Source organism: Sorex araneus, chromosome 6 (assembly GCF_027595985.1).
Source record: "Sorex araneus isolate mSorAra2 chromosome 6, mSorAra2.pri, whole genome shotgun sequence".
NCBI lineage: Eukaryota > Metazoa > Chordata > Mammalia > Eulipotyphla > Soricidae > Sorex > Sorex araneus.
In genome coordinates, this window is record NC_073307.1 from 119,642,824 (window position 1) to 119,657,646 (window position 14,823).

Here is a 14,823-nt window from a genome sequence, read left to right on the forward strand (position 1 = left end):
TCTGAAGAGATAACCTTCACTTGCCAGAAAATGCCGCATTGTCAATAAACATTTCTCCTGGAGAGGATAGGTACGTCAAATGGGTGGAGAGACGCAGAGCTCTCTCTACCAAAAGATCTCTCTCCATCAAAAGGAGAGAGATCCCTGGGTCCCTGAAGAGGTGAAACCGAGAGGGAAATTGGAGAAATACATTTTTAAAAATATGAAATACAGGGTCTGGGAAAGAGTTGGAGTATACGCTTTTCATACCAGAGACCCTGTTTCCTCCCGGGGACCGTAAGGCCCCCTCAGCACCACCAGAGTAGCCCTAATCACTCAAGCTGGAGTAGCCTTCAAGCGGCAGCTGGTGGGGCTCAAAATCAAACAAATAGAAATCTATATGTGAACTGTGTTAAAGAAATAGAGAGAGAGGGGCTGGAGTGATAGCACAGCGGGTAGGGCGTTTGCCTTGCACGCAGCCGACCCGGGTTCAAATCCCAGCATCCCATATGGTCCCCTGAGCACCGCCAGGGGTGATTTCTGAGTGCATGAGCCAGGAGTGACCCCTGTGCATTGCTAGGTGTAACACACACACACAAAAAAAAAAAAAAGAAAGAAAGAGAGAGAGATAGCTAAAGTGATGTGTCCTTTAGGTAGAAGACCAAAAATAAATAAGTAAAGATAAATAAAATAGTAGATAAACCACTGGAAGCAAACAGAACTCCATGACAAAGATACAGGTGGATAAAAATAAGTTAGTTACAGAATGAAGAGGAGTTTAGAGAAGTAGATACGATACTGAAATGGACAACATTTGCTCTTGGGTCAGTGGCTCCTCACTCACAGGCCTTCTACAGAGTTGACAGAACAAACTCAGAAAAGAGAGAACCAGTCTACACTCCCTGTGAGTTTTCCTATCCAGGTCTCAGATCTACCCACAAAGTATTTTAGATAAGGAAATCTCAGAGAGGGAAAGGAACTTGCCTAAGAGCACGCCAGTGGTGGCATCGGGAGTCTGATGTTCTCTGCCTCTCCCAAGGTCATCATTTCTGCAGAACCTACACAATTCTGGAAGGCGTCTTAAACTGCAAAGGGCTGCTACCCACCTGTCAATGAAGCTGAATGACCTGAGCCAGCAAAAACGCCTATTGCTCTGGAATTCCCAAGGCCTACGAAAAGAAAAGACACTTTTCAAATCACATTTATAAAAGAACAAACTGGGCAGAGAGGGCCTGCAGGCAAGCACCACCAGGACCTGAAAGAAAGTGTCAGCCCGTGCAGACAGGTCTAAGTTAACAGCACCGCCTCAGAGACGGCTGGCTTGTGAGGGAGTAGAGAAACTGGCTACACATGAGAGCTGAACAAATACAGAGATAAATTAAGGAAAAAGGTAGCAGACTTCCCAGTATCAAGAGAGAAGCACAGATTTTAAGCACATATGTGGAAGGCTGGAATTAATCATGTAATACTGGATGATTCCAAGTGCATAAATCAGTATAAACTTATTTTTTTGTTTGTTTGTTTTTGTTTTGGGGCCACACTTGGCAGAGCTCAGGGGATCAAACCCAGGTTGGCCGCATGCAAGGCAAGCACTGAACTCCCTGTACTAGCACCACAGCCCCTAAACTCACAATGTCTAATAAGTATAAATAAATATAGGCATATGTCTGCATAAATGTGGTGTGCACAAAAGATATTTTTCAGTTGTCTACTGAGCAATGACATCTCGTGTATTCAGCTGCTATCACATGCGATCAACTACACAAAACCCGGGCCTCTAATACACAGGCAGAATTAGAGTTTGAATCTGCCTGTCATCTCCATATTCAGCAGTTTTCCTTCCAGAAGGAAAACAGGCTGCCAACAAGGTATCATCAATCCCAAACAACTCAGCTAGAAAGTGTAGCCATCTGGTCCCCATGCGGTGGGAAAATTTAGAAGCAGAAGCGGGAAATCAGAGGCAGGACCTCTGAGTAACCCATTCTGGGAGCTGGGCAAAGAGAGATAGGTCATAAATCATAAAGTTATGACCAGATGGAGCAGAAGAGCTGGACTGACTCGGCTGCTCGAGTAGGCACAGAGCTGGGGCCACTGAAACAATTAACGAATGTCTATATGAAACAGACTGTATTCATCATTGACTGTACCCAGCATTATTACATATGTTGGCACCCACTGTGTACCTTAGGTAAGAAAACTGCTCCCACAGAATTGGTGTATCCTGTTTCTAACCTTATTTAAGCTCTGTGTGTCCTGCATTTGTGGCTCATCCCATTTTGGTGTTAGCCAAATGGAGTCCACATGCATAAATAAAATTGGGGGGGCCAGAGCAGTAGTGCAGCAGGTAGGATGTTTGCCTTGCAGCCAACCCTGGTTCGATTTCTGGTTTTCTGTATGGTCTCCTGAGTCTGCCAGGAGTAACCCCTGAGCACAGAGCCAGGAGTAAGCTCTAAGAACCATTAAGTATGGTCCAGAAAAAATAAATAAATAACTTAAAAAACCTGACTCTACCTCTAATCTCTCTAGTGCCTGCATTCTGATTCTTGGCTAGATTTCTGTAACACCGGCATGCAGAGAAAAGCAGTTTTATTCGGTACCTTTTTCTAACACTTCTAACTAAATTAAATGTTATTAGAAACTGCCCATCACATCATTAAGCATCCTGGAGAATGTGAAAGGGACAAAGCAGATGGTTCTAAGAGAAAGCACTGGAACGCCAGCAGTCAGGTGAAGAAGGGCCAGGCAGCGCCCAGCTGCAGAACCCATGACTATGAGGTGACAAGGAAAAAATAAGAGAGCAGGAAGTTGAAGATCTAATTTAAGGTCTTATCAGGAGAAAACATCCCCACGTCAATTCAAAACCCAGCTAGCTACTCCCCAAGCAGATTCCAGTGGAATTTTAAAGCAAATTAATGAAAATATTCTGATTCCTTCTAGTTGCAGACCTTGTGTTAAAACAAAAACTGGACACAATTCCTGCTCTTAAAAACAGCGGGCAGGGTGTTTGTCTTGCAGGCAGCCCACCCAGGTTCGATTCCCAGTATCCCATACGGTCCCCTGAGCACCGCCAGGAGTAAGTAATTCCTGAATGCAGAGTCAGGAGTAACCTCTGTGCATCGCCAGGTATGACCCAAAAGGCAAAAAAAAAAAAAAAAAAAATCTTTCTCACCTGGGAAACATACTAAGCAAGTTGTAGCTGAGCTAGGTCTTAAACACATCCACTGCTGCACATGTGGACATGTGGAGAAAATGAGGTGGAAGTGAATCTTCACCATTGTGAGGGCAGAGGTGAAGAGTAACTTTGCAAACCAAGACATAAATGGTCACATTATGATAACTACATGGACTCAACTATAGTGAAATTTAAGGAATTTAAATCCAAAAAATATACTGAATGGACCCAGAGTGATAATATAGCAGTTGATTTGCAAGCAGCTAGCCTGGGTTCAATCCCTGGCACCCCATATAGTCCTCAAGCACTGCAAGGAGTGATCCCTGAGCACAGAGCCAGGAGTAAGACTTTTGGGTATGACCCAAAAGCTATATATACATATATATGTTATATGTGCATATATTCAAAATATATAGCATAATAATAAACTATAATAATATAATATATATTTTATCTATATATGTACATTGAACAAGTTAGTGGGGGGGGAAATGAATGGAAGCAAAGGTCTTTACTCAGAAAGCTGCTGCTGAGTTAGGTCTTAGAAAAAAAACTATCAGGATTTCCTGGGGCTGAGGGAACAGAGGTTGGGATGAAAGAAAGGCAAAGGCAGCTCTGGACAGGAAGCAGTCTGCCCAAAAGAACGGAGGAATGAGGAAGCAGTTTCAGTCAGGGCACAGTGAGTACCTTGGTGAGGTGCAGGAACAACATGGTGATGTGGTTCCGGTCTGACTTCCGGTCAGCGCCCAGAGCTCCTTTCTTGGTTCCTGGAGTACCCTCCCCAGCCCAGCCCATGAGGCCTGAAGTTCACCGTGCCCAAACCCCAGCCCCTAGCATCCACACTTATGACTCTGGAACCATCTAGGATGTGTGGTCCTACCCTCCCCTCATCCCCCACCCCAACCCTGTCCGACCACTTTGAAACTCCTCCTTTGCTCTGAGCTGAAGGGAAACCGAGGAATTCCCCCTAGAGATCTTCCCTGCAGCCAACTTTCAGGAATCTGGCTCACAAAGTAAAGGGGTAAGGGGGGGGGGGGGGAAGAAAAGAAGATGGAGTCAGGGTAGTATCTACGGAAAGACCCACGAGTTCCCCAGAGAAAGGGAGAAATGTTAAACCCCAGCTCGAAAGAGAAAAAGGGAAAGTCCTACAGATCATGAGAGCAGCAGACCTGAGGGCAGAACCCTGTCCATGCTGGAAAGAGGAACGCGCACGGCCACGCCACCTCCCTGCTACTCTGGGAGAAGACCCTGGGTACAGGGGGCATAGTCCTGGGATCCCCCTTTGGGGCGTGCCAGCCTGCCACACACCTCCATGTGTGTTTTCTGCTGAGCACAAACTTTATTGGTTGCTCCACTGCCTATCTGGGATTCAGAATACAGGGGCTCACTGCTGAGCTAAGTCATATCTTGCCACCTGGCTTCCAACAGTTCAAGATGACCATTTTGAGCTCCCCTTACATGACTTTCATCTGTCTCTCAAGTGAGCTCCAAAATCTGGTAGTAAAATGAGGGTTGAGGGGGGTGCTTTTACTGAGTCCACAAAAATCCCAACAAGACCAACAGACCCATCAAGAAAGAGGATTAACGTGAGCGAAACGATGAGATAGCAAAAACAATTTCCATTCACCCCCTGCCTGCCTGCATGCCTGCATCTCTAAATCTTGACAAAGCCCACATAGAGGACTCAGAAGAAGCGAGGGCCTTACCTGTCACTCTGCTAGGTTCCTTCGCTGTCAGAAACAGGGGCAGGGTCTGTCCAGGGCACAACCGCCGTCCAGAGGATGCCAGGCCAGTTCCCCACTGGAACAGGATGCCACTTGCTTCCCAAGAAGAGGAAAAGAAGACAAGACTTACTTCTCTGGATCAGACTTTACAGCTTGTTGACCCTCACAGTTATGGAAGATGATCAATTCACTCCAGTGAACATGCATCTTGGGGGAAAGTCATGGTTCAAGTGACTTCCATAGGAAAGATCACAGAATCACCACCAGGCTCATCACAAGTCCAAGCTGCAGGGCAACTGGAAACCATCAGATAAAACTTCAACAAAACAAAACTCTCTCCACAAGATTCCAGAATTACTGGAGTGACATCTTGTGCATGATTAACCTGAAAGGGTAACTCAAACTGCAGGTCTAGTAAATGAGTAAGTCTGTTCCCCTATATTTTCTAGATAAGAAAGCTGAGGTCCCGAGAGGGGATAAGATTTATAGAGGATGAGATTTACAGAGATGAAATTTAAAAGGAGTGAGATTAGACAATGTCAGATAAAGACCAGATAACAGAGAAAAACAGCTCTCTTGCTTTTGGACCCGGCTGTGGAAGGAGCATGATGGAGGGGCCCGAGGGAGCGCCCTCGGACCCCAAGCAGCCCACTGAACTAATTCCGGCATGGGACCAGAGACCCCATGGCGTGCTGAAGCTGTGGGACCCGGGCATCCCCCAATTCTTTTAACCTGTCTCTCTCTCAACTCCTCCCTCCTGAGCACAGCGCAGGGGCCGCGGTTTTCCTGAGCGCAAAACGGAGTCGCCGATTCAGCCAAAACAGGACGTGAGCGCGCTTGCGGGAGTCCCCAGGGGGCGGGGGCGACCCCCGCCCACCGCAGTTAGATACTTAAACCCACCTCCCCCACGTGTGCTCTCTTTTGGACCCGGCTGTGGAAGGAGCATGATGGAGGGGCCCGAGGGAGCGCCCTCGGACCCCAAGCAGCCCACTGAACTAATTCCGGCATGGGACCAGAGACCCCACGGCGTGCTGAAGCTGTGGGACCCGGGCATCCCCCAATTCTTTTAACCTGTCTCTCTCTCAACTCCTCCCTCCTGAGCACAGCGCAGGGGCCGCGGTTTTCCTGAGCGCAAAACGGAGCCTCTCTCTAGGTTTCTCCATCTTATGAGCACCATAAAAGGGTAAAAGTTTATAGTGATGTTATTTCTGGTTGTACTTTCCCTGGACTTTATACAGAAACCCAAAACCGCGCGGCCGCTGCCGCGGCCGCGCGACTTAATGTCATCTTAGTATGAGCAATATGTAATGGTTCCTTTCTAATGGGGCGGACTTTTGTGGGAGATCCTAATAGTAAGTCTGTTGCTGAAATATTGAAGGCAATCAAAGTGGTAGCCATCTCACTAGACTGATCTAAGCTATATCCCCACGCCGGCTGAGAAGAAATTTTCTTCTTTCTCGGGAAGAAACGCGGTGTGTCATCAACTACAGTGTGATGTCCATTAAGCAAACAGACCTGGTGGCGTGGGAATGGGATATAAGGGGAAAAATTATGTACAAGGAACAGCGGGACGCTGGTGGAATCTCGAGCCGGAGCCGACACCAGCGCAAGACCGTCGGTTCCAGAGACTGCTTGCAGATACTCTACAAGTCTATCAACTAAGCCAGAGCCCCACGCCTGCTGATGACGGGAAATAACCATCCTTTTCGGTTTTTTTTTCCCCTTGTCAGGCAGCGTGGCGATTACTAAAACAGGCGTGAAACTCGGTGGCACGGGGCAAGGGGGAAAAAGAAAAACTATGTAACAAACAGCGGGACTTAATATCTCTATATTCTTAGCAATGGAGAACTATCAAATGCCTCCTTGGCAATAGGACTGCTTTTCTTTTTTGGGGGAAACCCCAACAACGGTAGTGAGTTGTGTGTTGAAACATGGAATGTAATCGAAATAAGGCGTAAACGAAGTGAAACATATCATGTCCAAGGGTTGGGACTGGGGAGGTGGGAGGGGGCGGCAGGTATACTGGGGGGGTTGGTGATGGAAGATGGGCACTGGTGAAGTGAAGGGTGTTTGAGAACTGTATAACCGACATAATCCTGAGAACTATGTAACCCTCCACATGGTGATTCAATAAAATTTAAAAAAAAAAAAAAAAAAAAAAACAGCTCTCTTTCCACCAAGAAGAATTCAAACAAATCCTAATTATTAAATAGATAGTTATGACTTCAAGATAGCATCTCAATAGCTTCCACTTCATTCAAAGTAGTGGCCTTTTATTTCAAAGTTCACTGAGTTTGATTCATGTTCCCAAGTTCTAAATTCCACACAAATGCATAAATGAAACTTGCTCTATTTAGTCTACAGTTAGAGGTAGGTAACTAGGATCCATCATCCACTGGCAACATGAAGGGTCTGTACCTCTGGAGGTATCCTACAACCAATGGCTGGAAGTAGACTTCTTTTTTTTTTTTTTCCTTTTTGGGTCATACCCAGCGATGCTCAGGGGTTACTCCTGGCTCATGCACTCAGGAATTACTCCTGGCGGTGCTTGGGGGACCATATGGGATGCTGGGGAATGAACCCAGGTTGGCCACGTGCAAGGCAAATGCCCTACCCGCTGTGCTATCATTCCAGCCCCTAAACTTACCTTGTTTTGTAAGACAGAAGGGATGACAACTGAGGGGCCAGAGCAATAGTACAGTGGCTAGGACACTTGTTTTGCATGCAGCCAACCCAGTTCAATCTCTGAACCACATTAAGTCCCAAAAGTCTGCCAGAAGTGATCCCTGAGCGCAGAGCCATGTATAAGCCCTGAGAACAGCTGGGTGTGACCCAAACAACAACAATAACAATAAAGGGATAACAATGCAAGCAAAAGAATTTGGGCTAAAACAAAATTTTTCACCTCTTCAACAAGTTACAAGGGGGAAAAGAAATGTATAGAATAAGAGAAACTTAAAGCATCTTAATATTCAGAATATATGTACATATATACATATGTGTGTGTACACACACACACATCCTAACACAGCTACACAGCTACATATCTGACTCAAAGTGAGCAAAACAACAGGCTGGAACACAGGCTTTTCAGGTAGAACCCTCAGGTTTGTTCCCTGGCAACACACTATACCCCAAGCTTTGCTCAGTGCAACCCCAAAGCCCTGAGCCAGGAGTAGCCCCTGAGCATCCCTGGCTGTAATCCCAAGAAATAAATAAAATTTGGGCAGGAGAGATAGTCCAGAGGTAAGGTGCTTGCCTGGCACACAGTCAACCCCAGTTCAATCCCCAGCATTGCATATGGTCACCCAAGCCCTGGCAGTAGGGATTCCTGAGCACAGAGCAGGAGTAAGGTCTGGGCATAACCAAGTGTGGCCCCCCAAAAAAAACCCTTTATTTATTTTAAAATGTTAAAAATGTGGGGCAAGAGAGATAGCACAGTGGGTAGAGCACACCTTGCACACAGCCAACCCACGTTTAATCCCTATCATCCCACATGATACCCTAAGCCCACCAGGTGATCCCTGACTGCAGAGCAAGGAGTAGGCTCTGGGAACCACTGGGTGTGGTCAAAAACACAAACAAAAAAATTGAAAAAATGAACAGAGGGTATTGGGGTAGAGTTTTTATCCCAAAATAAAAAATTTAAAGTACACTGAGCCGGAGCAATAGCACCGCAGGCAGAGTGTCTGCCTTGCATGCAGCCAAACCAGGTTGATCCCCAGCATCCCAACCACCAGGAGTGACTCCAAAGTGTAGAGCCAGGAGTAACCCCTGGGCATCAGCACGTGTGACCACAAAACCAAAAAAAAAAAGTTCACAGCACACTCAGGCAGCCATCAACACAGCTCCCCTCCCCACAGCTGGACGGAGGAAGCACCAGAGGCCTCGGTGGCCACACCAGTGGCTCAGAACCGCTAAACCCACAGGAACGGGAACACCAAGATGAGTCAGGTGAGAAAAAGGGCCACGCGCCCTCCCCCAGCCTCAACCTCAATGTCAGCCCTGCGCCCCTCGCCCTCTCACGGCACGGGAAAGAAGCTCACTTTAATCTTCCTACCTATGAAATGTTCAAATCCACCAGCAAAGCCACGCAGTCCATGGGAAACAAGGTGGGCCGCAGACTCTAGACTACTTGGGAGCGTGTATCTATGTGTGTGAGTGAGTATGTGAGTGTGTGTGAGTGCGTGTATGTGTGAGTGTGTATACGTGTGTGAGTGTGTGTATATGTATGTATGTGTGAGTGTGTGTACATGTGTGAGTATATGTGAGTTGTGTGTGAGTTGTAAGTGTGTGTGTGTATGTGTGAGTGTGTGAGCGTGTACATGTGTGTTAAATTTTTTACTCCCAGTCAGGTTCTAATAAATGCATTCCTATAATTGTTCTTAAGCTGTTTTCTTAGTCCGTGCCTATTTGTAGAATAAAAACAAAAAGGATCACCTGTAGCAGCCAAAGCATGCCTCAGTCCTGCAGCAATACTGACGACCTTCTCACTCAAGAGCAGCTGAAACAAAAAGGAAGATCTCAGAATGATTCATTTTCAAACTTGTCTGTCACGGACCTGTGACAATGTGGCGTGGCACTCACGCCGTGCCTGACTGGTTAGAGGCCCCCACCCCCAGCATTCCATCCACAAATATTTGATTCCTAAAAGACAAAAATCTTTTAAAATGCAGTGTCCCCATTCCTCTTGGAGCTTGACGGGATCGTCAAGCCCTGGGGTTGGCAATATTTCCTATCAGCGGCCAGGAATAAAGTCTGAAAGACTTCACAGACCACTCTGCCACCATCACATAAAAGCAGGGGAGGGGGCTGGAGCAAAAGTACTTCTGGGATGACTCAACCCAGGTTCAATCCTCGGCATCCCATATAGTCCCCCAAGTACTATCAGGAGTGCAGAGTCAGGAGTAACCAACCCCTAAGCATCACTAGGTACAGCCCCAAAACAACAAAAAAGCAAGGCAGACAACAGCCAAATGAATGGATGGGTGTGGCTATGTTCCAATAAAGCTTTCTTTCCTAAGGGTTCTAGTTTGCTGACCACTAAACTAGACCAACGCCTCTTCAAGCTAGAAACCCCTCTGCAAGTCCCCCAGCAAGATGTCTAGTGGGCCCAGTGACGTGCATGGGTTGGTCACCTCCCCAGGTGCCTTTCATCTTTGTACAGTCCAGTGTACCTCCTTAGGGGGAGCCAAAGCTGTCAACGTAAGGACAGTTGTCATGTCCTTTCTTAAACAGTAATAACCATGGAGGTGGGAGATATACAGCAGTTAGGGCACACGCCAGACACACACCCAACCCAGGTTCAGTTCCCAGCACCTCATGATCCCTCAAGCACCACAAGCTGCAGCCCTAGAGACTCCTGAGCATCACCAGGAATATCCCTGGAGCACCGTTGGGGGAGCCCAGGATTCCCCAGCACCAGAGGGCCTGAGCAACACCACATTCAGACCCCTGCACTCAACTGTTGGTCCAGTTGGCCAGGAATCGCCAGAGGGGCCCCCAGAGCTCCTGAGCACTACATGAGAGCCACCCCTCCAAAATCAAGTATTCAAATTCTTTGAGACTCCTCCCATCAAAAGATAGAATTTAATTCATGTCCCTTAGATTTGGCCTAAATATGGTGACCTGCTTCTAATGAACAGAGTGAGAAAGTGATGAGGGACTCAGATTCTAGGTAGTAAAATACACTGAGGCCTTTTGCATGCTTTCTCTCTCTCTCTCTCTCTCTCTCTCTCTCTCTCTCTCTTTCTCTCTCTCTCTCTCTCTCTCAATCTCTCACTCTTGGAGAAAGCCAACTGCCAACTGCTATGTCAGGAAGATTCTATAAAGAAGCCCCTCTAGAGATGAGGACTAGAGTGATAGCACAGCGAGTAGGGCATTTGCCTTGCATGCAGCCGATCCAGGTTTGATTCCTCTGTCCCTCTTGGAGAGCCTGGCAAGTATCCCGCCCGAGGGCAGAGCCTGGCAAGCCACCTGTGACATATCCAATATGCCAAAAAGAGTAATAAAAAGTCTCACAATGGAGACGTTACTGGTGCCCGCTCGAGCAAATCGATGAGGAACAGGACGACAGTGCTACAACAGTGCTACAGTGCTCTGAAGACGAAAGGGAGGGGGCGGCAGTGGGGTATAGCAGGTAGGGTACTCGCCTTGCACATAGTTGGCCCGAGTTTGAGCTCCAGAATCATGGAGGGTTCCCTCCTCCCCCCACCCCCACCCTGGTCCCTGCCCCAGGAGTGATCCCTTAGCACAAGAGTAAGCCATGAGTATAGCTGGTGTGGCCCAAAAATCTTTTCAAAATAAAGAAGAGAGAAAGAAAGAAAGAAAGAAAGAAAGAAAGAAAGAAAGAAAGAAAGAAAGAAAGGAAGGAAGGAAGGAAGGAAGGAAGGAAGGAAGGAAGGAAGGAAGGAAGGAAGGAAGGAAGGAAGGAAGGAAGGAAGGAAGGAAGAAGAAAGAAAGAAAGAAAGAAAGAAAGAAAGAAAGAAAGAAAGAAAGAAAGAAAGAAAGAAAGAAAGAAAGAAAGAAGAAAGAAAGAAAGAAAGAAAGAAAGAAAGAAAGAAAGAAAGAAAGAAAGAAAGAAAGAAAGAAAGAAAGAGGGAAAGAGGGAAAGAGGAGAGGGAGGGAGGGAGGAAGGAAGGAAAGAGAGAGAGAGAGAGAGAGAGGATATGGGCGTGTGTGGGTACAGCCACACCCCAGTGGACTACGTGTATCCCTGACTGACATCTCAATTCCAAATTCAAGAGTGACCAGCTACATGGTTTCCAGGTTTTTTGACCTCAGAAATTGTGAGACAATAAATTTTTGCTGTTTTATACATATTTTTTCTTGTTTGTTTTTTATTTGGGGGCCACACTTGGCATTTCTCAGGGGTCACTCCTGGCTCTGCACTCAGTAATCATTCCCAGTAGGCTCAGGGGACCAGATGGGATGTTAGCAATGGAACATGAGTCAGCCGAATAAGGCAAGCACCCTACCCACTGTACTCTCGCTCCAGCCCCTGTTGTTGTAGATTTCTAAACTTGAGGGTAATATATTACTCATCAATAGAAAATTGAAACATACCTAAGCTAAGCAACCAAGATTTCTTCTCCCTCTTGATTTTTCTTTTCTTTAAATAAGCACTGATTATTTACATTCCTCCTTTGTGGGAAAAGGAAGGGAGGGTGGTAGGGAGCCACACCCCATGGTGCTCAGGGCTTACTCCTAGCTCTGTGGTCAGGAATAACTTCTGAAGGTGCTCAAGGACTAGATGTGGGATTGGCCACATGCAAGGCAACTGCTTTAACCCCAAACCCCAGACTCTCAAATTCCTTCCTTTTTTTGGGGGCAGGGAGGGGACTGGGGGTTGGGGGAAGTGGTTGAGATACACCTGACTGTGTTCAGCCTGACTCTTGGCTCTGTGCTCAGGGATCACTCCTGGAGGTTCGAGGGCAATCTTATGTCATGCCAGGGAACAAACTGGATCTGCCACATGCTAGGTTCTTACCCACCATACTATCTCTCCAGCCCAAATGACTTATTTTTAAAGAGACTGAATATTCTGTCCACCACAACCCCTTATTGTAATTTACTACATATATATGCATAAGTATATATATACACACACATATCATCATCATTATCCTGTTGATCATCGAATTTCTCGAGTGGTCTCAGTAACCGTCTAGTCCTAGCTCTGAGATTTTAGAAGCCTCTCTTTACTCGTTCTTCCCAGCGATGCCACATTGGAGGCTCTCTCAAGGTCAGGGGAATGAGACCCATCATTGTTACTGGTTTTGGCATATGAATACACCATGGGGAGTTTGTGAGGCTCTCCCATATGGGCAGGAAACTCTCGGTAGCTTGCCAGGTTCTCCCAGAGGGAGAAGCAGGCTATAAGATATATATATATATATATATATATATATATATATATATATATATATGTATACATATACACACACACATATTTTGTTTCCAGGCTCTTTCTAAACTTTAGTCATTTTCAATCTTTTCTCACCTGCAGCCCAGCACCATTCATAAACCAGCAGTTGAAATCTGCTGCTGTAGACGTCTCCAGAGGAGGTGTGAGTCTTGTTCAACTTATCACACTGGGCCAGAGAATGAAACCACATCTGAACACAGTACCCCAGATGCAGCATTGTGGAGCCCAAGCACCAAACCTTCCGAGCTGATTGGTGGAGTTACATCAGTGACTCCCAGGGCCCTTCGCATTGCTTGGGAAGCCCCTCCCAAAAAAGTTCACTCATAGTATAATCTTCAGGGAAAAAAATGACCATTTTCAGTATAGAAGGGTCCTGACTAACACTTGAGCTGCCTATCAGTAGCCTTGAATTAGACACATATACCGAGCACTCGAAATGTGAGAAACTGAACCGAAATATACTGTAAGTGGGAAAATGTATACCACAGTTCAAAGCTTAGTACAGAATAAAAAATACAGAAGATCTCCTTAATAAAGTCTTACGTTGATGACAAATAAAATGAAGTGATTACAGTTTGATTACATTTAGTTAAGCTTAAAAGTTGGCTGTCTTCCCCGGGGCCCTTTGGAGGGGCTGGGTTTCAGTTTCCCTCCCCACCTTGAGCAGAGCTCCCGTGGCCAAAGACCTGTGGAGCCTAGCCACAACCATGCTCAAGGCCCCTCTCCACACGTTCGGACAAGCCTAACGCATGAAGAAACCAGCAGAGGAACCCAGGTGTGTGGAACCCGGGGCTGAGACCTCCAAGCCTGCTCTGATCGGGACTGGGCCTCTTCCACCCAGATCCCCCATTTTCCAGTAGCAAGGCGGTCACACCCAGGGACTGCCCCTGGCGCAGTGTAATCCCACCAACGGCCCCTTAATAACTTAAAAGACTATAAAGCCAAGCTCCCAGAAGCGAGAGACATCTTATAGCCTAGTTCTCCCTCTTGGAGAACCTGGCAAGCTACAGAGAGTTTCCTGCCCGCATGGGAGAGCCTGATAAGCTCCCCATGGCATATTTACATGCCAAAAGCAGTAATAATGATGGGTCTCATTCCCCTGACCCTGAAAGAGCCTCCAATGTGTTGGGAAGGACGAGTAAAGAGAGGCTTCTAAAATCTCAGGGCTAGGATGAATGGAGACGGCTCGAGAAATTCGACAATCAACGGGATATGATGATGATGATGATGAAAGTTACTAAGCCGGAGATAAAGTTCAGTGGGCCGAGTCTGGGCTTGATCCCTCACTCTACTTGGCTCCCCAAGCACTGTCAGAGCAACCACCAAGCACAGAGCTGGGAGCAGCCTCTGAGCACTGCTGGATGTGATGCAAAACATAAACAACAGAAAGTTATTAAGGGGCCAGAGAGATAGTACAGTGCTTAGGGTGTCTGTCTAGCATGCAGCCAGCTCAGGTTCAATCCCCAGCATCCCATACAGTCCCCCTGAGCACTGCCAGGAGTGATCTCTGTATGCAGAGCCAGGAGTGACCCCTGGGCATCATCGGGGGTGGCCCATAAACAACAACCAAAAGAGTTAATTAAAATTAATTATTCCAGCATATCATAACATATATAAACTTGAAAACATGTGAAGTAAAAGAAGCCAGAAATGAAAGGCCACAGATTATATGATTCCGTTGATGTGAAATGCCCCAAACCAGCACATCCAACCCACACAGGCAGCAGCCAGGGACAAGGGAACCAGGAGCATAAAGAGTAAATGTTGGGGCTGGAGCAATAGCACAGCAGGTAGGGCATTTGCCTTGCACGCGGCCGACCCGGGTTCGATTCCCAGCATCCCATATGGTCCCCTGAGCACCGCCAGGGGTGATTCCTGAGTGCAGAGCCAGGAGTAACCCCTGTGCATCACCGGGTGTGACCCAAAAAGCAAAAAAACAAACAAACAAAAAAAAAAAAGAGTAAATGTTGTGTATACAAAGTTTCTTTCGCAGTGATAGAAATATAAAATTAAAAAGTGAA

The 14,823-nt window shown here is 46.7% G+C and overlaps 1 protein-coding gene across 10 annotated transcripts in view; it reads right to left on the reverse strand.

Annotated features, from left to right (window-relative positions):
* The window catches only part of SERGEF (secretion regulating guanine nucleotide exchange factor), a 277,657-nt gene that overhangs the window by 249,470 nt on the left and 13,364 nt on the right, over positions 1-14,823 (reverse strand). For 3 of the 10 annotated variants that reach the window (XM_055142476.1, XM_055142477.1, XM_055142482.1), the window contains exons 5-7: positions 9,316-9,379; positions 4,858-4,971; positions 1,086-1,148 (exon numbers count right to left, since the gene is read on the reverse strand). In XM_055142476.1, coding sequence (XP_054998451.1) covers positions 1,086-1,148; positions 4,858-4,971; positions 9,316-9,379 — 241 coding nt within the window. The remainder of the gene's footprint in view (positions 1-1,085; positions 1,149-4,857; positions 4,972-9,315; positions 9,380-14,823) is intronic. The other 7 variants (XM_004621666.3, XM_055142483.1, XM_055142481.1 and 4 more) reach the window with 7 other exon arrangements.